This window comes from Tamandua tetradactyla, chromosome 16 (assembly GCF_023851605.1).
Source record: "Tamandua tetradactyla isolate mTamTet1 chromosome 16, mTamTet1.pri, whole genome shotgun sequence".
In the NCBI taxonomy this organism is placed as follows: domain Eukaryota; kingdom Metazoa; phylum Chordata; class Mammalia; order Pilosa; family Myrmecophagidae; genus Tamandua; species Tamandua tetradactyla.
Window position 1 is genome coordinate 72,101,715 of NC_135342.1, and position 27,051 is coordinate 72,128,765.

The 27,051-nt window shown below is 44.9% G+C and overlaps 2 protein-coding genes and 1 long non-coding RNA gene across 14 annotated transcripts in view; 2 read left to right on the forward strand and 1 right to left on the reverse strand.

Moving 5' to 3' along the window:
• The window catches only part of LOC143659782 (uncharacterized), a 52,323-nt gene extending 51,261 nt beyond the window's left edge, over positions 1-1,062 (reverse strand). For 3 of the 9 annotated variants that reach the window (XR_013163734.1, XR_013163733.1, XR_013163728.1), the window contains exon 1: positions 532-1,062. This is a non-coding gene — a long non-coding RNA (uncharacterized LOC143659782). Of the gene's footprint in view, positions 1-2 lie in introns of all 9 variants that reach the window. The other 6 variants (XR_013163725.1, XR_013163727.1, XR_013163731.1 and 3 more) reach the window with 4 other exon arrangements.
• On the forward strand, positions 442-13,805 carry MON1B (MON1 vesicular trafficking associated B). 4 transcript variants are annotated; one of them, XM_077133094.1, is made up of 6 exons: positions 442-816; positions 1,293-1,429; positions 3,213-3,542; positions 4,092-4,896; positions 5,239-5,386; positions 7,839-13,805. In XM_077133094.1, exons 2-6 carry the CDS (start codon positions 1,303-1,305, stop codon positions 8,037-8,039), a joined length of 1,611 nt encoding a protein of 536 aa, XP_076989209.1. In that variant the 5' UTR covers positions 442-816; positions 1,293-1,302; the 3' UTR covers positions 8,040-13,805. The 4 variants fall into 4 exon arrangements, with proteins under 4 accessions (XP_076989209.1, XP_076989208.1, XP_076989207.1 ...); XM_077133093.1 differs by having other exon boundaries at positions 443-816; positions 1,269-1,429; XM_077133092.1 differs by having other exon boundaries at positions 444-1,067; positions 1,269-1,429.
• SYCE1L (synaptonemal complex central element protein 1 like) lies at positions 9,147-23,855 on the forward strand. The gene is made up of 12 exons (XM_077133095.1): positions 9,147-9,258; positions 15,573-15,635; positions 17,163-17,222; positions 17,412-17,492; positions 17,980-18,027; positions 18,285-18,339; positions 19,462-19,539; positions 19,794-19,857; positions 20,735-20,804; positions 20,887-20,962; positions 21,283-21,367; positions 21,589-23,855. Exons 1-12 carry the CDS (start codon positions 9,201-9,203, stop codon positions 21,649-21,651), a joined length of 801 nt encoding a protein of 266 aa, XP_076989210.1. The 5' UTR covers positions 9,147-9,200; the 3' UTR covers positions 21,652-23,855.
• Positions 23,856-27,051: the final 3,196 nt, after the last annotated feature.

Genomic DNA, 27,051 nt, shown 5'->3' on the forward strand with positions numbered 1-27,051 from the left:
ACCCGAATCGCCGCGCCTGACCCTCGTCCAGCCAATGGCGGCGCACGCAGGCCACACGCTTTCCTCAGCCAACCGGGGTTTGGTGGGAGGCCCTAATCTTCATAGCTCCACCCACAGAGCAATGCACGCGCCCGGGCCAGTGGCCGGTCTGGGCACTGGTTAGCCTGGTCTGTTCCTTCACAACCCCACGTTCCGGTACCACAAGGTTATCCACGCGTCGCGCTGCCCTTTTTCCAAAGGCCGCCGAGCCCTTTGGCTGGATCCAGAGAGATCTAGAATACTTCCTACTTCTGAGAGGACCGCCTTCTACTTTAGGTTGCGTTTCCTATAGGTTGGCCAGGTAAAGCACAGCACTCCGATTGGAAGCGTCGACTGTCTCTCAAGCATTCCCTCTGCCCAGATCTCACTCCTCCTCACCCGACACCTCCGCTTTACACGGCGGATAAGGGAGAGTGACCTAGCCTCGGTTATGGGGAAGCAGGACTATTGCTAGGACTTGGGTATCTGTCAGGACTCGGGCAGCGTACGCACTGGAGTGAAGAGAAGCGGCTTGAGCTTCTCTTGGTCCGTCGGGGGAGGTGTCAGTCAAGTGATTGGCGGCAGCAGATGCAATCCAGCGCTCCGGACTGGTCAGGCGTTGCGGGGGCGGAGCGGCAGGCGGGTAGCCGGGTTCTTTCGATTGGGCCAGGACGGAGGCGGTTCCGCCCTCTCTACTCCGGGATTGGCTAAGTGAGAGTCGCGTCCACCTCCTGCCGACCGTCATCAGAGGCGTGCGGGCTCCTCGGTAGGAGCTCCAGCCAAACCCGAGGAGAGGAGGTCAGGCAGGGCTCACTGGATTCCCGACCAGATCTGATGTAGGCTCTGGAGTGGCGCGCGCCATCTCCACGTGAGGGAGCACCTGTAGGGGCGGAGAGAGAGAATGGGGATACCGCGGGAACTGAATGAAGCGCCGGAACCGGAAATGTGCTAGAGCGGCGTCGCACCCGGAAGTGTGGCGAGACAGCTGCCCCATCCGGAAATGTGATGCTGCTGCCCCTACGGGAAGTAATGGTGTCCGGTTAAAACAGGTGTTTATGTATCTTTATTTCTAGAGGCCAAGTAGAACCTCTTTTATCCGGAGAGTGTGGGGAGGTGCTAGTATTTGGTCATGCTTTTGAATGTCTCATTCTGTTGAAACCCATGGTGAAACGGGCGCTAGGATGGTGTCTACGGGGGCGGGGCTCGTTAAAGGCATTTAAGAAGTTTCTTTTGCTGCCAGTCACTCCCAGTCCCCTTCCCGTCCTACAACTCAGGGATGTGCAGATGGAGGTCGGAGGAGATGCTGCTGCCCCAGCCCCCGGGGGTACCGAGGACTTGGAAGCCCCGCGGTTCCCCAGTGAGATTCAGAGGGACCACCTGGATCCCAGCGACAGGCACGTGGAGGAAACAGGTAAGACCTCCCCTCACGGGCATCTTGGAATAAATCCCGAGGGGTTGTCTTTGTTGGAGCGGTCTTAGAGCAGTGAGGAATCTCTTGGGATCCAGCGCAGTAGCTTAAACCATAGCTGGTAGGTTTAGTAGGAGGTTATTGAGAACTCATGGTATAGCTTATCACTAATGGAAGGTGATTCAGTGTATGTCAGTGGATGTTCATTGGGGACTTCATGTGAGTTTAGATCACTGAGGAATCAAAAAGGGATCAGGTGGTGTCAGAGAGGGTCATTGGTGATTTAGGATGTTTACTTCAGTGAGGGATCAAGAATCAAGAAGGCCAAAGGAAAACTATTCAGTGGTAAGATGGGAAAGAGGGTCACCGGGCACTTAAAGTACTTACATTATTGAACAGTCAGTGGTGGATTTGGGGGATAGATGGAGCTTGTGGGGTATTTTAAGGAACCAGATTTAGTGGATGTAAATGATGATCAGTGGGAGAGGAGACAGTGGACATCTATGAGATTATGTGGAACGCTGGAATCAGTGACCCAGGTGTTAGTGGATGTATAAAGGTGTTCACTGGGGAGTCATTGATCACTTTAGAATTAATGGATGCTAATGGGATAATTGGGAGGAATCAGTGAACATCCTTAGAATAAATGGGGAGGATAGTTCTTTGAGGACTTGGGAATTATTTTCAGTTAATGGCACTCATTAGGTGGGGACAACTGGGGGTGGGTGGGTCAGTGAATGTCAGTGAGAAAAAAGGTGATTGTGATTTTAGGGGAAAACTGTTGACACAGATGCAAGTGGATGGATAACAATGGTTGTCATTGGGGGAATCAGATGGCCATCAATGGGAATAAATTAGGGAAGTCAGTGGAGGTCACTGAACTCCTGGGTGTGAGGGAGATTAATAATGGTCATGGGGTGGGAGATGTCAGTGAGAATTAAAGTGGGATCAGAGGAGTCCATGGAGATCACTGAAATCCTTGGAGTGGTGGAGGTTCATGGTGGTCACTGTTGGGGAAGGGTCAGTGGACATGAAGTAGAATAAACTGTCAGGGAGGTCACTGAAAGTTTTTGAAGACCCAGGTGTTAGTGATGTTAATGTAGGGTCATTGGGTGTTAGTGGACATCAGAGGGAGTAAATGGTGGATTAGAGGAGTGATTAAAGAATTACTGAAGATCCCTGTATTAGTGAATATTAACGGCAGTCATTGGGAGAATTAGTGGACATGACTGAGACTACAAATGGAAGATCAAGGAAGTCAGTGGAGGTCATCAAGAATCAATAGGTATCAGTAAGAATAAATGAGGGGTTGGGGTCATTCAGGGAGCACTAAAAATCCAGATATTATTGGATATTAATGCTTATTAAGGGATGATTAGATATAGTGAGAATAAATAAGGGGTCAGAGGAGTTCATGGAAGATTGTTGAAAACAAGGATATTAATGATGTTCATTCAGAGGCAATGTGGTTTGAGGACTCGAGAATTAGTGGTGGTTGAAGGCAATCAAATTGGTTTGGGAGAACATGGAGTATGTAGTGAATGACAATGAGAGAATACAGGATTATTGAGGTATTGGGGGAATCACTGAAACCTGAGTGTGTTAGTGGATATCACTGGGGTTCCTAGGGCAATCAGTGGTTATTGGTGGAGAGGGGAGATATCTGGAGGTCTGTGTCAACATGTAAAGATTTGGGGGCTTGCAGGGATTTGGGGGGTCCTTTGGAACATGGGATTTGGGGAGTAGGGTTCCACAGGCAGATTACCCACCAGGGACTTCCTTTTAGGATCCGGGGACAAAGACCAGTCATCCAGCTTGCTGTCATCACCGACTCAGTCAGAGGCCCCATCAGGCACCTGTGAGCTCTGGCATCCTGCAGCCCCTGAGAGTAGTCCCATGGGTGGCCCTGAGAGTGGCCCTGGAGGTCAGGGCGGGGACCCCAGTGATGAGGACTGGCGCAGCCAGCGGAAGCACGTGTTTGTGCTGAGTGAGGCCGGCAAGCCCATCTACTCACGATATGGGAGTGTGGAGGCGCTGTCAGCTACCATGGGTGTGATGACAGCTCTGGTATCCTTCGTGCAGAGTGCAGGCAATGCCATCCGTGCCATCTATGCTGGTGAGCAAACGGGAAGGGAGGCTGTTTGGGGGCAGTGATTGGGGATATGGCTGAGTGAATGGAGGTCTGTCCACCCAGCCAGGGGTAGTCACTGTGTGGAGCCAGGAAGCCAAGGGTATAGCTTTCTCTCTGGGAGTCCATTTGTTTGGCCAGCTGGATTCTGAGTGACTAACTGACTCCTTGGATCTAAAGGACTGGCTGGATGCTTCCTTGTTGCCTGAGAGTGTGACGGCAGGGGCTGGGTTGGGCTGACCATGTGTTTAGCTGACTTGGATGTCTTTGTGGTTCTGTCTCAGTCCTTGTTCCATCTCCCCCAACTCCGTGCTATGTCTAACATACCTGATCCTTGGACCATCCCATTATGTCTCTCCAAACATCTAGACTACCCCAGCTTGCCCTTACCCCAGTCAGGGTGCCCCTAGAGTGACCATGTGGGCTCAGGCTGGTATGTTTGTATTAGGGAAAGGGGGTAGAAGAACCCTGCCTGATACCCCCCAACCAACCCCTGACACCTCTTCATCCCCTGCCCTGCCCCTTCCCTCCCCCCAGAGGACCACAAGCTGGTGTTCCTACAGCAGGGCCCACTGCTGCTGGTGGCTGTGTCACGCACTCCTCAGTCGGCAGCCCAGCTGCGGGAGGAGCTCTTAGCTGTACATGCACAGATTGTGAGCACACTGACACGTGCAAGTGTGGCCCGCATCTTCGCACACAAGCAGAACTATGACCTACGCCGCCTGCTAGCTGGCTCAGAGCGCACACTGGACCGACTTCTAGACAGTGTGGAGCGGGACCCAGGTTCACTGCTCTTGGGTGCTGTGCGCTGTGTGCCCCTCGCACGCCCACTGCGAGATGCACTGGGCGCACTGCTGCGACGCTGCACAGTACCCGGCCTGGCACTGTCAGTGCTGGCAGTCAGTAGTCGATTGGTAACTGCAGCCCAGGAGCGGACGGTGCTGGCTGAGTGTCGGCTGGACCCAGCTGACCTGCAGTTGCTGCTCGAGTGGATGGGTGCACCGGCATTTGCAGCGGGTGAGGCATGGGCACCTGTATGCCTACCCCGCTTCAACCCCGATTGTTTCTTCTACGCTTATGTGGCCCGCCTGGATGTCATGCCCATCTGCCTGCTGCTGCTTGGCACTGACCGTGAGGCCTTCCATGCCATGGCCACCTGTCGGCGCCAGGTTGAAGATGGAATGCGTACCCTTGGTGCAATGCGTGCCCTCGGGGAGGCTGTCGGCTTCTCTAATGCCCCACCCTACAGTGTGCAGGCTGTGGGGGCACCTGGCCTCCGGCACTTCCTCTATAAACCTCTGGACATCCCTGACCACCACCGCCAGCTGCCCCAGTTTACCAGGTGGGCCCTAACCCCATAGGCAAATGGCTGGGTGGGAGGAAGGCTTGTTTGACAGGGAAGGCTCAGCATCTCATAGAACAGACTCTCTGGAAAGATGGAATAGAATTGGTCTCTGAAGATGGAGGCTCATCTTCCACCCTCAAGGAATTCCCCGTTCTTAAGGAAGTGGGCCCCGTCCTCAGGGACTCCCGTAGTCTAAGGCCTCCAACCACTGAGACTCCTCAAGTCTAATGGGGGAGGCTAAGATCCCTAATTTAATTGAAATCCCTAGACTGAGAGGGAAGATGGGCTAACCAAAAAAGCCTGGACTGACTGGTCCCCTGCCTCCCTTCACCATGGCAGCCCTGAGCTAGAGGCCCCATACAGCAGAGAGGAGGAACGGCAGCGACTGTCAGACCTGTACCACCGCCTGCATGCACGCCTCCACAGCAACTCCCGGCCCCTACGCCTCATTTACCACGTGGCTGAGAAGGAGACACTGCTGGCCTGGGTGAGTTGATAGGGCTTTCAGTGAGTTAATTTACCACTTCTCCCTCTATTACATTGTCTCCGGCCATAACAGCTTCCACCAAGCACATGGAACCTTTGCCTGGTCTGTGCCCTTGCCTGCAACACTGTCCCACCATTGCGCACACACCTTTGAAATCATAAGGACAATCACAGTGTCTACTAGCCCTATATTCGCCCCATCATATAATATAGTGTCTACTAGCCCTATATTAGCCCCATCATTCTTTCACTGCTCCATTAGCAATCAGTACAGTGTCTTTGACTTTCAAGAGGTCCCACTAACAACTATGCTGTGTCTGCTGTTTCCCATTAGCCCCACATGTGTCTGCAGGATCCCATTAGCCACCAGTTCAGTTTTGTCTCCATGAGTGCCCTAGCCTCCTTGAATAGCAGGTTTGGTTCTCTGCTGCACCCCCTGCCTAGAGTATCCTTCCCTGGCATCTTCCCAGGGTTGCCCCTCTTACTTTCTGTGGGCCTGTTAAAGGTCATTCGGGGAGGCCAGTTAAGGCAACTCCACCAGAGATGGTGCCTTCCCTCTGGCTCTGCCACTCTGTGTACGTTTATATACTAAAGCATTTATTCTGCACCTATTACATATATAATTTTATTTTTAATTACGTATAACTGTCTATTTTCAAGGGATTTTAGATTTACAAATAAATTGCAAAAATAGTACGAAGAATTCCTGTAAAATCTTCACCTAGTTTCCCTAGTTGTTAATAAATAACCACTGTGATTTATCAAAGTCAGGAAATTTTCATTGCAACAATAACATGTAGTCCACAGACTTCACAGAGCTCACCAGTTACCACTGATTGCCTTTTACTGGTCCATGGTCCAATAGAGGAACACCTTAGATTTATTTATTGTCTCTCCCCAATCTCCATTGTTTCATCCTTTTTGTCTCTCATGACATTGACCCTTTCAAAGAGTATCAGCCAGTTACATTGTAGAATGCCCCTCTACTTTGTCTGTTTTCTCATGATTGCAATCTTCCATTTTTCTCAAGAATACCACAGAAATAATGTGCCCTTCATCATATCGGGTCCCAGTGCTGATGTTGTTAACTGTGATTACTGGGTCAAGGTGGTGTCCACCTAGTTTCTCCACTGTAAAGTTAGTGTTTTTTCCTTTGCAATTAGCAAGTATCTCATGGTGATTATGTAGAAGCCCTGTATTTCATCATATTTTCACCCACTGATTCTAGCATTCATTAATCTTGCCTGCAATATTATTTCTCTGGAGTTTGACAAACAGTAATTTTTCTAACTTCATCATTCCTTCTATATTTAGTGGTTGGAATTTTATTAAAAAAGAACTTTTTATTCACCAATTTATTTATTCAGCTTTTAAATTTACATCAGTATGGACTCAGATTTTTTTTGTCTTAGCACTCTAAATTCCTTTTCCGATATTTATTTGATGCTTAAGTCGCTGACTTACTTGGCAATAGCTATGTTTTAGCCGGGCTAGCTTTTGCATCCTTTTAACATATCCCCATCGTTCTTTGAGCACTTTCTACTTTCTGGTACAAGATGTTCCAGGCTCATCTTATACTTACTCTTTGCAGTCAGTCCTGAAATCAGCCATTTTTCCAAGGAACCCTTGTACTTCCTAGTGGAGAAGGGTATTTAAAAACTAAGATATTGGTAGAATGCTCACCTTTCATGCAGGAGACTCGGGTTCGATTCCCAGACCAGGCAGCGAAAAAAAAAACAAAAAACAAGATTGGTAGGCTCCAGTTTTTAAATCAGATGGTCAGAGGAGGCCTCACTGAGGAAATGGCATGTGAATGAGGAGGGGAGTTAGTGGGCCATTTGGATATCCAGAGGAAGAGTATACCTGACAGAGGAAAAGGACTATATAAAGGCTGTGTTGTAGGACTGAAACCAGGTATGTTTGAGTAGCAGCAAGGAGAACCTAGTGTGGCTGGAACAGCGAGGGCAAGGGAAAGAACAGTGGGAGGTGGCATGGGAAAGGTGCTGATAACCTAGTCAGATTACCTGTGTCTTATGTTTATCCTTATATTATGCCAGTACTACCAATGATGACAACTTTGATTTGTGAAACTTACAGTGTGACTTTGTATACAAGAATTGCCTGCTAAATGTTAAGCACTGTTGCTGTTGTTCCTATCCCCAGTTCACACATAAGCAAATGAAGCCTAGAGATTACACACCTCACGCATACCCTGCATCACCCCGTTGAAGCTGTTAAGTCCAGCGGACCCGTAGGCCCAACTGAGACCCCCTGCCTTGGCCATGACGCTTACCTGCCTTAGTCCATTGTCCAGGCAACACATGCTTCCATATACATGGGAGCTGCTGCCATGTATATTTTCCAAGCTGCCAGAGGCAGGTTTGGCACAAGGTTGGAGTGGACAAGATTGGCCAGTCCCAACCCATCTGACTCTCTTTTCCCCTTGCTCCCAGGTGACCTCAAAATTCGAGCTCTATACCTGCCTCAGTCCTTTGGTGACCAAGGCTGGTGCCATCTTGGTAGTAACCAAACTCCTCCGCTGGGTGAGGAAAGAAGAAGACCGGCTCTTCATTCGTTATCCACCCAAGTACTCAACACCCCCAGCTGCCTCAATGGACCAAGCTCCCCATAATGGCTCTTTCACTGGACTCTGAGAGAGGGAGCTCCCAGACGGGGCAGTTCTGGGAGCAACCAACTTTGGCTTATACCTCCTTTCTCAACCCTCGGATTGGGGGTAGGGGGCTGTCTGTGCCTGGTTCCTTTCTCCCTTCTCCCTGGGGAATGGGGCAAGATCTGAGGGCCTGCCTACACACAGCAGGATGAGTGGCAGAATAGCTGTGTACCAGGTGAGCAGACTGTCCCTGCCCCCAGCATGCACCTCCACCTTTGTGGAATGCTTAGGCTTCCCCCTTCCCTTCCTTTGCCTCACCTGCACCTGGATGGTGTTCCAGCATCTGTCTGGGGCTGTCTCCTCCAGACCTGGGTACCACACCTTCTGTATCTGCATCAGGGATCTGCTTCCTGGATATTTCAGCTCTGAAAGTCTAAAGCTGACCCACGTCCCTGAAGCAGACCACAAGGGTTCTAGAATTGGGAATGCAGGGCCAGCCTATGCCTGGAGCCAGCTTAAGGATATTCTGTGGAAAAAAACTCTACATTTTATGTACAGCCTAAAACTAAGCACCACAACTCCTTTTACCTTCTGGTCTTTTCTTCATCATTCCCCTTCCAAAAATGACCCCCATCAATGTTGGCTGCTGCTAATATTAATGAGAAGGGGTCTCCAGCATTTACTTGTTTATGTAGCTTTTACCTCCTGACTTGGACCTGGTGCTGAGATCCAGAATTTTTACATAAGAGGTATGCTTAACTTCTAAGCTTCATTTTACTCGTGAAACTGCTAAATAACTGTCATAGACTGTTAGATGAGGATTTGTGAACAAAAAGGGCCTGGAAGTCTTATGTACCCCATCCGTGCACACTTGCCAGACTTTAACAATATAAACGACCTAAAGGATGAGAGGCCTCCCCGGAGGTTGAACACGTGTTTACCACCGATTTCTCACCCACCTAGTACGCTGGTTCTTTTCTTGTCCTCTCTAACCTGAGTCCCACGCATGCGTACCCGCCACTCAGGGGTGCCAATGTTATGCCCTTGCTGCCAACACCTCCTCCACCAGGGTCAACTGATGGGGGCCGCGTACATGTGAGCCGTACGCGTGCGTCCCACGGAGCATTTCTGCCTTGGCATGAGTTTCGACCAATCATTGGCCAAAGCGCATGCGCAAGCCTCAGGTCGGTAAACGGCGGGGAGCATGGAGCCTTTGGAAGTGGATCCAGTGGGAGCCAGGGACGAGGCTGCGGAATCTGAAGGTATGGAGGACAGTCTGCCTCTCTTCCTCAGGTGGGGCAGAAGGGTGTGAGACTTCTTTCCATTACAATGATGATAACGGTGCTTTAAGAGAAAAAGGTAATATTTTTAGCATTTAAAAAAAAAGTTCAAGTGGAAACGGCACATTCTCGTAGCCTAGACTTTGTCAGTTTCGTGCTATTGGAGATATTCCTTAAGTATTAGAAAGGGTACGAAAGACTAAATACTTTACGCATCTCTTTAAAATAAGGGGGAGGGGAGTGTTCTAAAGAAAATCACCTTGCTGCAGCCACACCTAATTCCCTTTATCACAGTCTCACACCCATGCATTCTTCAAAGTCTGAATAAAATAGCTTCCCCCACAGACTTCTTTTCCTAGGGCCTTGACTTGTTGAGAAATGGCCCCTCCACCCACTAGTGGGAGAAAAAAACTTTTCATCCCAGGGACAATTTGAAGATACAGTCAGGCAAAGAGAAGAAAATCTTCATAGGCACCAATCCACTAGTAGTGCAACTTGCATATTTTTTTTAGTTACAGAAAATTTCAGAACGTATTTAAGTAGAGAAGATAGCATGATGAATGCCCATGTACCCATCGGTCTGCTTCAATGGTTCTCAAATTTCAACCCTCCTTTCACCTATCGCTCCTCTCTTCTGCACATCTTTTAACCACTATTAAATAGAGTATGTCCTGCAAGACCCACCCGTGCAGACCTCAAGAATATGTACTTGTTTAATTTCTGTGCTACGATGTGAGCTTCATGAGAACAGAGATTGTTTACTGGTGTTTCCCCAGCACCTAAAACAATGCTTGCTTGGCACATGGAAGCTACTCAGTACTTTTTAAAAATAAATATATAAATAATGAAATAACTAACAAATTGCTGTCATAGCATAGGACCACATATTGAGTGCAAGCCTTCAGCAAAGGACAGAGAAACTATCAAGATGGATGTAAATAGATCCCGTTTATGACGCACTTAACTGTGGCTGCCACTGTGCTAAATAACTATTTTAATATCATTCTTTCAAATTCCTCAAAATTGAGGGTATAGTTAACTTCAGCAATGGAGAAAACAAAAGCATATGGGTTTACCATCAAATTGACTTTGTAAAGAGAGGGTAAATTACTAGTATTGAAGGCCCTGTGGGGAAATGCCTTCTCTTGCAGCACTGGGAGAAAAACTGAGTTCTGTGCTAGAGACAATTTGGCAGGATGTCTTGAGCATCTAAACACTATTCCCCATCCGTCACATTGGAAGAAGATCAAAGGTGAATACACAGATGCATTAGCTAGGGTGGTCATCAGTGTTGGTGGAGGCAAAATGTGGAATAATCAAGGAAATGGCTAGGTATATTCTGTACTGTAGAATGGTTGTGCAGCGGACTTCTCCTTAAAAGGCATAAGAAAAATTAATTAAAAATTCATGTAAAAAAAGAGCAAGATTATTATTAACACAGTGATCACCAAAAAGATCATATTTTCATGAGCAAAAAGCAAGTTTTTATTTTTAAAAAAGTGTGTTTGGGGTAGGGGTGGATAAATAAAATAACTGAAGGCTGAAGGCCTAACTAATGACTTTAGGCCTAGAACTTGGATTTTGGGGATGATGCAGAGGCGATTTATTGTCAGATTTTTCTTTTAGGAAGATAAGTGGAACTATAAATATTTCAAAATATAAAGAAATAGGGAAAAATTTGAAATGGCACTTGAGGATCAAATGTTAGTATTAGATCCATGTTCTCCTGGTTTTAAAGGTTATAAACTGCAGTTACCTAGAAGGGTATCTTATGTATAGGAAAGATACATCTGAGTATTAAGGGGCAGTAGAGCATCATGTCTGCAACTTATGTTTCAGAAATGCTGTTTTGTAACCTGGAATTTAAAAAAGTTATCAAGATGTTAGTTGGATTATTCTAAATATTGTCACCTTCCTGCTCTCTGCCTTAAGTCATGATAAGGCACTAGAAATGCCACGTGGAGCATTTTGGAGAAATAATTGCAAAAGCCTTCTGTAAAAGACATTTAGGGTGCAGTGGGGAAATCTATGTATGGTCTGGGTATTGGATATTAAGGAATTATCTTTTGGGTTATGAATAGGATTGAGGTCATCTAAGAAAATGTCCTTAAGTAGTTGAGACTCTTAAAGAAGTATCTGGGATGAAATGTCATGAAGCCTGGGACTTGTTTGAAATACTTCAGCACAGAAAAAACATAACTGAAGCAAATATGGGCAAATGTCATTAATTGTTAAGCCTAGGAGATGAGTAAATGAGAATTCATCATAGTATCTTCTCACTTTCCCATGTACTTGAAAACTTCCCTAATAAAATATTTAAAATCGCAACCACCTTCCCTTGTTGTTAAAGTAGCTTTACTTTTTTTGTTTTATTGCAAAATATTAAAAGTATTTAAAACATTTAAAAGTCTTAGAGGTGAATATTGGGGAAGGCAGTGAAATTTAGGGCCAAGGAGAGAAGGAGAATTTCCATTTTAACCTCAAATATTTCTGTAGAGTTTGAATGTCCTTGGAATGGGTAAGAAAATTAAAATCAAAATAATACATGAAACATTTTACTAAAATATCTAAAACTCATCACCAAACTGTTGGCAACAATTATTTCTAGGAAGTGGAGTACCTTGGATAAGAGATTCACTTTTTACTCCATATTGTACATTTGTTTATTACTTGAGAAACTAAAAAAATGAAAACATTAAATGAATAATACTATGTCAACAACTTTAGGCAGGACAAAAAGATGTCAAGAAAGGGAACATACCACCAAACATCCCTGAATTACAACATGATTTTTAATAGCTGCAAATAATTTAATCCTATGGACACGCTATAATTAACTAATCCCCTAAGGTATCTAGGTGGCTTCCATTTTTCAATGTTATGAACAATAAACCAGTAAACATCTTGTGCACCATCTTTAGTTATTTCCATTAGGTACATTCCTAGAAGTGTAATTTCTAATCTAAAGGAGATACAAAAATTTGTCTTTTTATATTTACTACCAGAAAGTTTGAAATGAGATATTGTTTTTGCCTATCAGATTGGCAAAGATGAAAAAAGCTGAAAACATACTTGGCTGAGAAGGATATAAGTAATGGGTCCTTTGTAGGCTCCAAACAGGTGAAAGGTAATTTCATAATATCAATCAAATTTAACATGTATACCCTTTGATCCAGCAGGTAGCCTTCTGGTAGTTTATCCAGTAGATACAATTCCATGTATGCACAAATATGATTGGACAGGATGGTCACTGTGGCATTGTCTGTAACAGACAAAGAAGGGAAACAACCCAAATATACATTTGTAGGGGACTGCTCCGTTCAGTGGACCATTACGTAGCCATAGAACAGAATAAAAAGATCACTAGTAGCATTGTCAAATGAAATACCATGTGTACCGGTTTGAAAGAATTAATTTACCCTAGAAAAGCAATGATTTAATCCTAAACAATTTTATGGGAGCACCCGTTAATCTTAATCCCTATTCATCACTATAGGTTGGAAACTTGATTGGGTTATCTCCATGGAAATGTGACTCAATGCAGGTATTAAACTTGATTAGATAGAAATTAGATTGGATGGGTTTTGATTAGTTCACTGGAATCCTATAGAAGAGGAAACATTTCAGAGAAAATGGGAAATTCAGTGAGAACAGAGAATGACATAGCCATGAGAAGTAGAGTCCACCAGCCAGCGACCTTTAGAGATGAAGAAGGAATACACTTCTGGGGGAGCTTCATGAAACAGCAAGCCAGGAGAGAAAGCTAACAGATGACGCCGAGTTCGCCACATGCTTTTTCAGTTGAGAAAGAACCCTGACTGTGTTCACCATGTTCCTTTCCACTTGAGAGAGAAACCCTGAACTTCATCAACCTTCTTGAATCAAGGTATCTTTCCCTGGATGCCTTCGATTGGATATTTCTATAGACTTGTTTTAATTGGGACACTTTCTCGACCTTAGAACTGTAAACTAGCAACTTATTAAATTCCCTTTTTAAAAAGCTGTTCCATTTCTGGTATATTGCATTCTGGCAGCTGGCAAACTAAGAACACCATGTATGACATACTACCATTTATTTAGAAAAAGTGGGCATATAGTTGTATGAGAATTGAATTTCTTCCAGAAGGATGCACAACTAGCCCATAAAACTGGTGACCTCTGGGAAGAACAATTGGAGAACTTAAATTCTAAGGGGAAGGGGCTTTTCACTGTATATAACTGTGGATAAGAATGTACTTTTTGGCCTTCGTATGTTTTTTGTGAGCTCCCTTTCATCTCTGCCTGTTTTTCTTTAGAGAGGAGTGAGGCACTGGTGTTTGACCTTTCATCACTGATTTCAAGAATTTAAGATGTTGCAAATATTTTTTCTTGTGATATTTTTTGTTTTAAACTTAAAAATAATGGACTCATGTTTTTAAAAAAATCATAATATACACAGTGAAAAATAAATATCCTTCTTATTCCCCAACCATCCAATCTTAGACTACAAGGATAACTGCTGTTAACATGTTGACATTAAAAATATATATTTTGCCAGAATTCTTTGTATTCATAATATATATATATTTGATCACCAATTATATACTTTATTCCTCTTATTTTAGTCAAATGAGATCATATGATATACACAGTTCTGTATTTAGTTCTTCTTTCTCTTTAGCAATAGCTAGAATGTCTTTCCATATCAGTAGAAATGAATATATCTCCTTTTTATTGGCAGTATAGAATCCCGTGGAATGGTGGAGTCATAATTTATTTCTCCCACTGATAGACTTCGAAGTTATTTCTCCCTCTTTGTTATGATAAACATTGGTTCAAGAATATCATTGAACATAACTCTGTGTACCCTTAAGCAAGTACACCTGAAGGATAAATTCCTTGAAGTAGAATTCTTTCTTTAAAATGTTGACCGTGATACCAGATTGTCTTCCAAATATTGGTAGTGTCCGTTTCCATGGTCATTATCAAATGTTTTTGAGTGCTTGTTTTTCCAGGTCCTTACCAACACTGGACATCATTAGGCTTTTGACATTTTCCAATTTACTAGGTGCAAAGTATTTTCCTGATTTAATTTGTCCCTTTAATTATCCCAGAGGTTATCTTCTTAAATGTTTATTGGCCACTTGTGTGTCTTTTTCTTATCCTTTCACACCCTTCTGTAGAAAAGATCTTTTCCCTTCTCTAAATTGATTACTAGACTTTAAAAAGTTAAGATGTCGCACATCCACAAAGTAGATAAATACTTTAATCACTCTTGTGAATCTGTTTTCTAACTTCAGTAGTTTTCAATTCTTGGCCAGCCTTGTTTCCTCTCTATTCCCAGTCACTTCCTATCACCCACCTCGCTGATGCAAACTGCAGACATTGTATCATTTTGTCCACCAGTATTTCTGTAAAAATAAGGACCCAAAAGAAACAATGCTACCATCATTACACCAAAGATATACTGATAATAATAATTAGCAAATAATATTCATATTTCCCTGAATGTACAATGTTTTGTTTGTTTTCAATGTATTTGTTTGTGTTAGGATCCAAATAAGGTCCATACATTGCAATTGATTGCAGTCTCAATCTATAGGGCTTCCTTTCTCCTTCCTTTTCTTTCTTGCAACTTATTTGTTGAAGAAACTAAATTTTTGTCCTGTGCAGTTTCTCGTGGTGTCATTTAAATATTCCTCTGTCCCCTGTATTTCCTCCGTATTAGTATTTAGTTATGGAAGGCTGATGAGATTCAGCTTATTATTACTTATTTTTTATTTTGGCAAGAATTCTTCTTAGATGGTGTCTCCTCCATCAGGGGGCTCTTAATAGTTGGTTGTCTTTTATTTTATGAAGCAACCATTAATATCCACTGCACTAGATCCATCAATTCATTAAGAGTTTATAGTTGTGGCCTAAGAAGATCTTAAAGACATCACAAAAACTCTTTCTGCCCTGTTACATTAGCTAGTACTTCAGAATGACCTTGAACAGCAGCAGCAGCAAGAATATATCCCCTTGTGAGGGGAGTTTTATTAAGGGGACATCTGTGGTGTCCTTTGACCCTTCAGAGAGAAATTGACCATTAGGGGCCCTGATTCATTCAGCATATTCCAACAACTTCAGGGATAAGGCACAGGTGTCCCACAGGGGCCCTGTGCTAGCTGGAGATCTGCCCATCCTTGGCTGCAGTCCAGCAGTGTTTTTGAAACCCACTGGGACTTTCTTCCCTTCCCTCCCAGATATCCCAGGTCCTTTCCTCATTCCCCTCCCACTTTCACTAGATCCGGTAATTCTGGTTTTCATCCCTACAGGGCAGACCAAGTCCTTGAAGAAGACTGAAGACTTGTTGGCAATGGTGAAAAAGCTGCAGAAAGGTTATGTGTTGCCTGTGTCTGAGGCTCAGCCTGGGGTTTGGAGTCAGGCAGACATGACTCAAACCTTAAGATCCCACAACTCACAACCTTGGGGAATTATCCCATTGCACTTTCTCCCTCTTGTACAATTTAATTATTTAAACCCAAAAGATGGCCCACAGTTAAAAAAAAGTCAAGAAGCATAAGGGATAGAAAACCCATCCCCCCAACACACACACATGCCAGCAACCCATGTGTGGCCAGCAGCAATTGCTTTTAAATTTTTAGGTATCTTTCCAGAGGGTGTTTTAAAACTTTTGTGCCTGCGTTCTCTTTGCCCACCCTTTTTTTATACTAATGACAAAAGATAAAGCAGACAGCTTTGCAGCATGCTTTGCCTGCTGAATGGGAACAGGAAGCCACCCTGCACCCAGAACTCTTGTCAGGACTGGGGCATACTGCTAGCCAAGTTTGAGGCTGGACCCCCAGATCATCTTCAGCTTAAAATGCTATATTCCTTTCATCTGTTCCAAAGGTTTAAACCCTTCCCCACTGTGAAGCCACATGTAGAAGAAGTGCACTGGGGCTGCTGCCTAGGCTAAAATTAAGTAGAGAAATTGCAGGACTGGAAAGGCAGAGAGCCCCTGATCATCTCCTCTAAATGATTCCCAGGGATTTCTGTCAGTCATAATTAGCATCTTGGAGAATGTTTACCCTTCTAGAAGTCAGAAGAGCTGGAGTAGGTGGCCTCAGATAACCCAGGACCTGAGCTTAAGGCCAGAGTATTTTAAGAGTTGGCTGTGAGACCCAGCTCTGCACTGCCAATCTTGAAGCAGGAAATGGACCAAAGGAAGGGTTCTCCATACAGAGAACTGAAACTGGAATCTTGAGGAGTTAGAGATGATTCCCTAAAGAGACAGTGATCTCCCTATCATTGGGTAACTTCCATGCTGCCACTCACAACATGAAAGCAGCTTTTTACCCATTTTTCTAATGAGACCAATGCCAGAGTCCAGATAAACAAAAAGTGACAACCAACCCCATTGGGCTTTTAATAGTGGGGCAGGTGGGAGGTCTCTAATGGCCCCCACTATCCTCAGAACTAAATCTAGAAGCCTCAATGGTGGCTCAGGAGTGGCGTTGCCCCCACTTCACCTGACCTCCCTACCTGCCACTCTCCACTTGCTCCCTAGACTGAATATGGTTCCCACTCAGTGCAATCCTTTCCCCAAAGAACCTCAGGACTTGTTCCCTTTAGTTGTTTCAGGACCCCTTTCTATAACTCAAGATGCATCTTTACCCTTTCACTCTTCAACCCTTTGCCTCACTTTATCAGGAATTACCACCACCTGACTTGATATCATATATCTTTATTCAATGTCCATCTCCCCCCATGCAGAATGCAAGCTCTACTAGGGCCTATCACAGATACCAGTATAGCAGATGCTCAATAAATACATGTTGATTGATAGCATCCACCCCTCCTCCATCTGCCTTGGACAGCCAGGCATCTGTCATCTCTGCCTCCATCTTTCTTTCTTTTTGCAGAGGGAAGCCTCGAGCCACAGATAAAGGACCTGATTAACCGGATTAGTGAGATTCAGCAAGGTAAACTGAGGACTTCAGCTGGCCAGCTGAAGCCAACAGGAAAGGCCTGGACAGTGAAAGTTTTTTATTACCTCATCTGTAAAATCTAGGCCCCCTCCAGAGTTGTTGAAAATAAATGTGAAATGCCATAGTCTGAGAAAACAGCAAGGTTAGAGGCAATACTGACAAGTTTTCTTCTTCCCTTCTTAGGCCCAGCAAAAAAAAAAGCCACCGAGGAGCTGGGAGAGGCTCAGGCTCTCTGTGAGGCCTTGCATAGGGAATTAGACTCATGTAAGTGCGGCCAAAAAAGAAGACACAGATCTCATGATGTCCCATCCTCCATGCCCTCACCATACCCCTGTGCTCCAGAACACAAGGCCCAATGGGTCCCCTGCTACCTCCTCTGATTCAACTCCTACCCCACTCTGCCTCCCCCTCCACCGCTAACCGTGCACACATGCACATCAGGGTCTTTGCACATGCTGTTCCCTCCACCTGCAGTGTTTGTAATCCACATAATCTAGATGATCTCTTGCTATATCACATGTCTTCTTTCACCCTGGCAGGCTTTTCAGCACAGAGGAGAGAAATTGAATTAGGATGCTCATTAGTGGGAGTTGGGTGTAGGGGTGGCAAGAAGGCATCTACCACCCCAGGGGCTGCACCATACCTTCTGTGTGACCTTGGGCAGTTGGGCAGACCCCTGGCATGAAGTTGCAAAAGTTGGGGCACAGAATGCAACCTTTTGGAGGGTTGAAAATATCACTGTGTTTTTCAGTGAATGGAGAGAAAATTCACCTAGAGGAGGTCCTAAGCAAAAAGCAAGGTATTTACCAGCTGCTCCATCTTCCTAATTCTACCCTCCACCTCCAAAAGCCCACACTCTCCAGAGCAGCCAGAGGGATCCCAGTGAAGCCTGAGTCAGGATGCTTTCCTCTCTGCTCAGATCTCTCCTTTGGCTGCCACCCCACTTGGAGTAAACATCATAGTCCCCTGAGTGCCCTACAATGCCTCACCTGAACTGCACCCCATTGTCTACTCCCCAAGAGCTCTCATAGGACTTGTTGGTTCCTCTCCCCACAGAGACACTGAGGATCCTCCAGCTGCACTGCCAAGAGAAGGAAAGTGAGGCTCAGAGGTAAGTGGTCCTGCCCCAGCTTTTTCCCACCTCATTTTCTAGCCTGAAGGAGGGAGACAGAGCTAGGGAAATACATACACCTTGAGCATGGACTCCTCATTTTCCCTTTCTGTAGAGGCTAGACAGGAAACTTTAAGCTCCAATATTAGGTGGTGGTGTTAAGGTTAACTCACAGAGTTAATTATTCATGGCTAATTCATCAAATAAATTCCTTCCATTAACGTTATTCTAAATCTTTCCAGCTTCTACACCATCCATTTATTTGTCTATCTCTGCTCATGGTGGCCTCCAGTCATTCATTTGCCCATCATCCACCCCATTCATCCACCCACTCATTCATGCACCCACCTACCAATGCATCTATACATACATCTATTGAAGCAGCTTCACAGAAAGCTGTCAGATCTACAACCATCCAACTATTTTCTATCCATCCAACAATTCATTCATCCTTTCTTCATCCTGCCCATCATTCATTCATATAGCCATTCATTTCTTTACCAAAACATCCATCCAGGCATCTCCTTCCAACAGCCCTTCCTTTCATTCTCCATTCATCCAGCATCTCTCCATCCGGCCACTCATCCACCCAGTTAACCATCCATCCAATCATCTATCCATCCATCTCTCCTTCCTTTGAACCTTAACTTAGTCCATGCCTATGATTTGAGGCTTCACATTCTGCTTCACCATGATTTTAACTATGTGGGGAAAACCGATGATAGTTTGTGTGTATGCTAACCATACCACACATGGCTCTGCTGAGTAATTCATGCTCAATTATCCTCACAATGTCATTCTCCCACCATCACCACCATTTTACAGATATGGAAACTGAGACCCAGAGAGATTAGGTAACTCATCCAGGGTCAGAGCAGAGGAGTATCCAGGCTGCAAGCCAGCACCTTAGAATCCATGACACTAAATCACTGCATCCCTCACAATGCTTTCTTGAGAAGGCACAGTTGGATGGGAGACAGGATAGGGGGATGATTTCAGTAGGGCCCCATAAATGTTCACATTCAATCAACAGAAGAAAGCCAAAGGGTGAATGTTGGGGAAACGTGGGGAAAGTGGGGATCATTTTGAGACTATGACTGAGGATTGCTTTTCCCTTTCCAGGAAGCACATGTTGCAGGAATGTGTGGAGCGTATTTCTGCCCATAACTCTCAGATAGCAGAGAGGAGCAAACAGAGGAAGTTGGGGTAACCCCTAGGTCTGTAACTTGGTGAGCCACTGGCTAGGTATGGATAGGGGTGTATCAGGGAGTTGTTCCTTTGAAAGAGGTACAATTGGAACCAAGGCTTAGAGAGTAAAGCCTGTGAAGGTTCTCCCAGCAAAAAGCACAAACTGGGCAAATCCCTGAAGTCCAGTGCATGAGGAGCCCCCAGGCCAGGCCAAGCTGGTGGCAGTCCAGTATGTGGCCTCTCATTCCTGGGTGGTCGGCCCCCAGGTTGGATCTCGAAGAACTGCTGAAGAATCTGATGGGCCAGCACAAAGACCTCTGGAAGTTCCACGTGAGCCATCTTCATCGCTTCCACCCAAAAACATTCCCTCCTCTGACTTCATTGTCTCCATTAACTGCACTAGTGTCCACATACCGCTCAGGCCCAACTCCATGGGATAGTCCTTGATTCCTTTCTTCCTTTCGTACACCTGCTCAAGCCCAAACTGTTATCTCAAACCTCGTCACTTCTCATAGTCCCCCACTGCCCACTACATCACTTGCCCACACTATTGTAGTAGCCATTGCTGACCCAGTGTCCCTCTTGCTCACCTGGAATCTTTTTATTTTTCAGTGGCAAATGTAAACCCTGAAAAAGCCATGGTCAGTTCATTCCTTGATTCAGCTAATGGCAGTGGATACATCCCTGCACTATGCCAGGCAGCACCAAGACTTTGCTCTGCCCAGGCTGGTTGGGGCAGGGGGAGACTCTGAGAACAGGCTTGAGAACAAGAACCATGTAATGTAAGGGAAGAATACCTTACAGAGCAGGTGATTTATGTGCATAGACATGACAGAAGTAAGGGAATGAGACATGCAGGTATCTTGGTGCAAGTGTTCCTGGCAAAGGGAAAGGCCAATGCAAAGGCCTTTAGTTGAACTGTGACTTATCTGTGTGAGGAATAACAAACAGGGAGGTGCAACATGTGGGGACAGATGAAGTTAAGAGAGGTACACAGGACACCGGGAGTGGCTGGGGGAAACATATCTCCATCAGGGGACGACCACAGAAGAAAATGCACATTGAGTAATAAATGTGGAATGAGTGAATTAACTACCTAATTCTGATAAGGACTTTCCCAGAGGTGCAGAGGGGACAGGGGTGAGTGGTGTGGCTAGGCAGACAAAAGAATGAAGGGACAGGCTGGGCTTCCTCTTTCTCCTCTCAGATGCTGGAGCAGCGACTAACTCGGGAGATCCGCACCCTGGAGAGCAGCAAGGAACAGCTGCTTGCTGAGGGTGAGAATTCGGGGCAGGGGCACAGCTCTTGCAGATCTGGCAGATCCCCGGGCTCAGCCCCTGACAGTGTGCCTACCTGTAGAGAGGCTGGTGCGGACCAAGCTGCAGGAGGTAGAGAGGCGGCTGCGCTTCAAGGGTCCCCAGGTAGTGAGTGACAGGTGAGAGGGGACAGGGAGGCCTGGGTACAAGACAAAGGGGCAAGAAGGGACTGGTGTGCCCCGCCCCCACCCTCACCCCAGTGTAGCCCTCAACTGCTCCTCAGAAGGGCTGGCTCTGGGTCCCCAGGAGCAGGGCTATTCTCCTGTCTCCTACCACCCCCCCAACCCCCACCCACTCCCCCACCTTCTCTGCCTGGGTCTCTCTGCTTCTCCACATCTTTGTGGCCCAAGGGCTGTCTAGGCAGAGGGATTTCATTTCTTGGCCCCTCCACCCGAACTCTCTCTCTCTTTTGTCCTCCCTCCTCTGCCCCTGTCCTCAGACTGAAGTCGGAGCTGGAGAAATTTGGAGAGCAGGTCGTCACTGAGACCCAGAGTGTCCCAGAGGAAGGGGCTGGCGAAGGAGAGGTAGGGAGCCTGGGGCATCGGGGCAAGGCGAGTGGAGTGAGTCGAAAGACAGTGGTGGGGATGTCCCTGGAGGTCCCTCTGGGGAAGGTCTGTGGGGAGAATGGCATTCCTGGTGCGGACACTGCCAGGCAAAGGCACTGAGGCGTGACCTGAGGTGGCAGGGGGTTGCAGGGTACTACGGGCCGGCGCAGGCACACTCGGAGACCCCTGCTTCCCCACAGACTGGTTCGGAGCCCCCCGGGCGCCAGCAAGAAGGACCTGGAGCACCGGTAGAGCTGCCCTGACTCCTCATCTAGGCTAATATGATCTGCTCTTCTCGACTTTCCTTCAAGGCCAGCCAAGTAATAAAGGCGATGAGTTTGGATTGCCCTCCATCTCCTTGGCTGAGTGTGTTTCAGGAGTCAGTGGGGATGCGCGGTTCAGCCCAAGACGCGGGGAAGGTGGAGGGAGTCGGGGGGCTCTTCCCACTGGCCCCGCTGCAGGCACATTACAGGTGCTCAATACCCAACTCTGAGAACAGCCTTGAGAACAAATGGCTAAGACTCCTCTAACAGCACGGCTGGGCCTCTCCATCTCTGCGGCCTCATCCCAGGCTCCTGAACCATCTATTCACCCAGCATGAGCTGGGGGGAAACTGTTTAAAACCTGTGACCAGGGTGGGCCACAGTGGCTCAGTGGCAGAGTTCTCGCCTGCCATGCCGGAGACCCGGGTTTGTTTCTCGGTGCCTGCCCATGAGAAAAAACAACAGCAACAAAAAAAAAAAAACCTGAGGCCAGGTCCTGTTCATCTCCTCTGGTCCAGAGAAAAATCCTTCTCCCAGTCTCCCAAAACCCCTGCACTGACTTTCCACCCTTCTCAAATATTCCAACCACGTTTCCATCTCAGGGCCTTTGCCTGCTGTGTTTTCATCTGGGGTGCTCTCCCCCAGGGTCATCTCTGTGCTTCTGCTCTCACCTACTGCGCGCCTGTTAAATCTGTCAGCTGCTCAGGGAGGCTGGCTGGGAGGACCCCGAAGGAAAAGGGCAACTTGCACCTGGTGTTGCCACTGGCTAAGTATTTATTGATTAAACTAGGATTAGCTGACCACTGTGTACCAGTCACTATTGTAGGTCCCGGTTTTAAAGATTGTGGTCAGGGAAGGTGTCACTGAGGAAGTGGTGTATGAGCAGGGGTCAAGGGAGAGGGGAGTGAGGAACTGAGATTTGAGGAGAAGGCACACCTGGCAGAGGGAAGGGCTCATGCAAAGGTTGAGGTTGGTAGTATTTGAGGAACAGTGTATTTGAGGATCAGTAGGCCAGGGAAGTGGGGAGTAGAGGGAAGGGAGATAATACCAGAGAGTTATTGGGGACCCAGTCAAGTCGAACCTTGTCCAGTCCACATAACAAATCTGGAAACAGAGCCCGGTAAATTGTAGCTATTTTGTATTATTATTATGATTATTACTTGAAATCCATGAATGAGAGAAACCAAGGTGTGCTAATCACTTAGAACAGGAGTTTTTATCCATTAACTGCTCAACAAATGGTCCATACCAAAAATTATTATTATGATTCTCAGACTACAAATGAGGAAAACCAAGGGTATCTCTTAGAACAGAGTTTCTTATACAGTAAATGCTCAGAAAATGGTTCCTATTGTTGATTATTCTCCTTATTATTCTTGTTATCCCCAATTTAGAGATGATGAAAACTGAGGCAGTGAATCTCTTAGAACCAGGCCCTGTATACAGCAAGTCCTCAATAAATGGGGTGTCTGCCACTGTTGCGCTTATAATCCCCAGACCACAGATGATGCCCAGAGCTTGAATCCCTTCTGCCACCAGTTGCAGCTGGTCTAACTGACTCCAGGCTTGAGCTCCTATCCTGTGCCCCCTTGACGCCTCCTGCCTGCCTTAGGCCAGCCTCCAGGGATCTTTAAGGAATTTTAGTGTATTTTTTGTCATCCCCCCTGTGTTACACAAATGGGGACAGCCTGGATATTCTGCTGACATCTCTTTACTTCTAGGGATTCAAATCCTGCCTTCCTTACTCACTGACTGGGTAACGCAGGCAAAGTCTCTAAACTTCAATTATCAAATTTATAGAATTCATTATAAACTTGACCAACTCCTTATTCCCCCCGGAAAGCTTCCAGCAGCCCCCTGGGCAGGCTGAATTGCCCCTCCTGTGAATGTAGTTCAGTTCATCGGAGCAATGGGTGCACAAGATTGTCTCTCTCAGACTGAATTCTCCAAGTAGAGACTATCCTGGCCCACTTTGGCTCCCTGGATTCTGGTAGGTTAGACCCAGGCTGTCTAATATGGCGGCCACCAGCCACCTGTGGCTACTGAGAACTTGAAAGGGGGCTGGTCCAGATTAAGTTGTATTTTGAGTGAAAAATACACACCATATTTCAAAGAGTTGGTACGAGAAAAAAGTATATAAAATACCTCAATAATTTTATATTATTTCATGTTTAAATAACATTTTACAGATAATTATAATATTTAATGACCATATTGGCTAAAATAAGATATATTAGAGTTAATTTTACCCATTTCTCTTTGAATTTTTTAATGTGACTAGCAGAAAATTTTAAATTTTATATGTGGCTCATATTATATATCTACTAGACAGCTCTGATTTAGAGGGTGTGGTGGGAACTTCAGCCACCTGCTCTCTGGCTCCTTTGTTGTCATTATCTGCCAGCCACATAGTTCCTGGTCCACCCACTGTCCTGATCCAGCATGGTATCTTTGATGCCACAAGCTCAAAACTGAAACAATGGAGCACAAGTTTTAAAATGGGTGGTGACTCCGGGATGGGTGGACATGTTCAGGGCACCTACATAAGAAGTGACATGATCACTTCTTTCTGTACATTTCTCAACTTTGGATGAACAAGTTGCATAGTCTTGAATTTCAGAAGACATTTTAGTGGGTTTGAAGGGCACTATTTGGATGATCTCAGTGTAATCAGATTCCCTTGGCAGCTCAGCCCAAACCACTTTGTTTTATCCTCTGAACACCTAAATTAGTATAAAGTTTCTTTTAATGCCATTAGAAAGAGGTTCAAAATTTGCAAAACTACAAAATCATCAGCCTTTTAAGAATGCATTTTACACAAATGTCACACATCAAAACTGCTAATTCTACTTACCTACTTCCTTCTTTAATGTTCTTCATTATGGAGGCTGTAGTTATTGTCTGATAGAAACCCACCAATTATGCAACATTGCGCTTTGGAGCAGGATTGCAGGCCAAAGTCTAGCATGGTTTCTTAGGGCTCAAAATGTCACAGAGCTTATTAAATGCCCCAGCCTGGATGCAAGGCCATTCATGAGCTGGCCCTTATCTCCCTTTCCTGCCTTGTCTTTGCTTCTGACCTCTCCCACTAGAGGGCTGGTGACACCCAGCATCTCTTTCTCATGACCTTACCTTGGCTCATGTCATTCCCTCTATCTGGCATACCCTTCCCAGTTCGCCTCATCTGAGTAAATATTACTTTTGTGCCATCCAGAGCTAGTGGATAAGACCTACAGACAAAGAACTCCAATATACATTTTCATGTTGTGAAATCTATAATATGTCACTTCGCTTGTATTACTGAAGGGTACCCATTTATTAAGCTTCATTATATTAAGAAGAATGTAACTGATATAACTTATCCATGATGCTGTAGCCAGTCCCTGGTAGAGGCAAGTGTCTACCTTACTGCAATCAATCATATCTCATGCTGCAGTGAATATATTAAAAATGGACAGGCTTTAATAAATCATGAATACTTAATTGTCATTAATAAAGTGATAGTAATGGGAGCAGCAGGGGACTGTTTTAGTTTGGGGGAGACTAAGTAGATATAACAGCAAAATACTACATTGAACAGAAAAATGAGGTCATAATTATTCTCCAAAAAACAAAAAGAAAGAGAGGAAAAGGGGAAAGCTCTTCTTTACAGAAGAATGACAGCTAATAAATGAGTAAGGAAAGTTTGTAATCCTGGCTCAATTGACCATCGCTGGGCTACCTTTCTTTCACTGAAATAACTCATGGATGCCTTGGATGGCTTCCCTTATTTCTTCCATTGGTGTCTCCCTCTCCCTACCTCACCTCCTGTGTCCATAGGGCTTGCATTCGGTTCCCATAATTTGTCCTTAGAACTTTGCTTTTGTCTAAGATTCAAATATGAATGGACATGGAGTAGCTCAATGTATCTGTTTGTTTTTACATATTATTACTAATACCCAGGATCAAGGCAAAAATTGTATTTTAATTTTACATGTCTAGTAACATTGGGCATCTTTTCATTATTGGTGATTGGTATATCTTCTTTGAAAAAAGTGTCTGTTCAAACCTTTGTCCATTTTTAAATTAGGTTGTCTTTTTATTAGTGAGGTATTAGAGTATTTTATTTTGGATACAAGTCTCTCATAACATACATAATTTGCAAATATTTTCTCTCTCTCTCTGGCACCAGGAATCAAACCTGGGTCTCTGGCATGGTAGGCGAGAACTCTACCTGCTATGCCACCGTGGCCCACCCTGTTGTTTTTTGTGTTTTTTTATTGCTTGTGGTTTATTGTTATTCTTTTTTTTTTTATGCTTGTGATTTAAATGTCCTATCCAAGAATCCAATGCCTAAGACAAGCTCACAAACTTTTACTCTTATATTTTATTCTAAGGGTTTTAGAATTTCATTCTCACTTTTAGGTGAGAATTAACCCATTTTGTGTTTGTGTGTGTGTACAGTGTTGAGATTGGGGGTCAAACATCACTGTTTTGCTTGTGGATGTCCAGTTGTCCCAGCACCATTTACAGAAAAGACTATTCTCTCTTTTTTGAATTCTGTTCGTACTCTTGCTGAAAATCAGTTGATTACAAACATAAAAGTTATTTCTTGACTCTCAATTCTATTCTATTTATCTATATTTATGCCAGTACCCCCACACTGCTTTGACTACTGTAGGTTTGTATTAAGTTTTGGTATTGGTAAGTGTGAGTCCTCCAACTTTGTTCTTTGTCAAGATTACTTATGGCTTTTCTGGGTCACTTGTATTTCCATATAAAATTTAGGATCAGCTTATCCATTTCTGCAAAAATAGCCAGACAGGATTTTGATATGAATTGTGTTGAGTCTGTAAATTAGTTAGGGAATTTGTCACCTTGACAATATTAAGAATCTTGTTCCATGAACACGGGATATATTTATATTTATTTAAATATTCTTTATTTTTTTTGTAGTTTTAAGCATATAAATCTTGTACTTTGTTAATTGTTTACTACGTACTTTGTTCCTTTCAATGCTCTTACAAATGAAATTGTTTTCTTAAATTCATTGATTGTTCATTGCTATTGTATGGAAATATATTTGAACTTGTATATTAATCTTGTATCCTGAAATACAATAATATTGCTGAAATATTAGTTGTAATTTGTTTGGATTATTTAGGATTTTTTATATACAAGATCATGCCATCTGAAAATAGAAATTGTTTTACTTCTCCTTTCCCAAACTGAATTCCTCTTATTTCTTTTTTACCTCTCACTTTCCTGGCCCAAAATTCCAGTACAATGTTGAATATAAGAAGAAAGGGTGGATGTGGTAGTTAGATTAACGTGTCAACTTGGCCAGGTGAAGGTGCCTTGTTCTATTGCTGTGGACATGAGCCAATGGCATGTGAACTTCATCTGTTGCTGATTACATCT

Coding starts and splice junctions, on each gene's coding strand:
- MON1B (XM_077133094.1), top strand. CDS start 1,303: ATGGAGGTCGGAGGAGATGCTGCTGCCCCAGCCCCCGGGGGTACCGAG. Junction 3,543..4,091: donor CATCCGTGCCATCTATGCTG/GTGAGCAAACGG, acceptor CCCTCCCCCCAG/AGGACCACAAGCTGGTGTTC. Junction 5,387..7,838: donor AGGAGACACTGCTGGCCTGG/GTGAGTTGATAG, acceptor CCTTGCTCCCAG/GTGACCTCAAAATTCGAGCT.
- SYCE1L (XM_077133095.1), top strand. CDS start 9,201: ATGGAGCCTTTGGAAGTGGATCCAGTGGGAGCCAGGGACGAGGCTGCG. Junction 9,259..15,572: donor CGAGGCTGCGGAATCTGAAG/GTATGGAGGACA, acceptor TCATCCCTACAG/GGCAGACCAAGTCCTTGAAG. Junction 19,858..20,734: donor AAGACCTCTGGAAGTTCCAC/GTGAGCCATCTT, acceptor TTCTCCTCTCAG/ATGCTGGAGCAGCGACTAAC.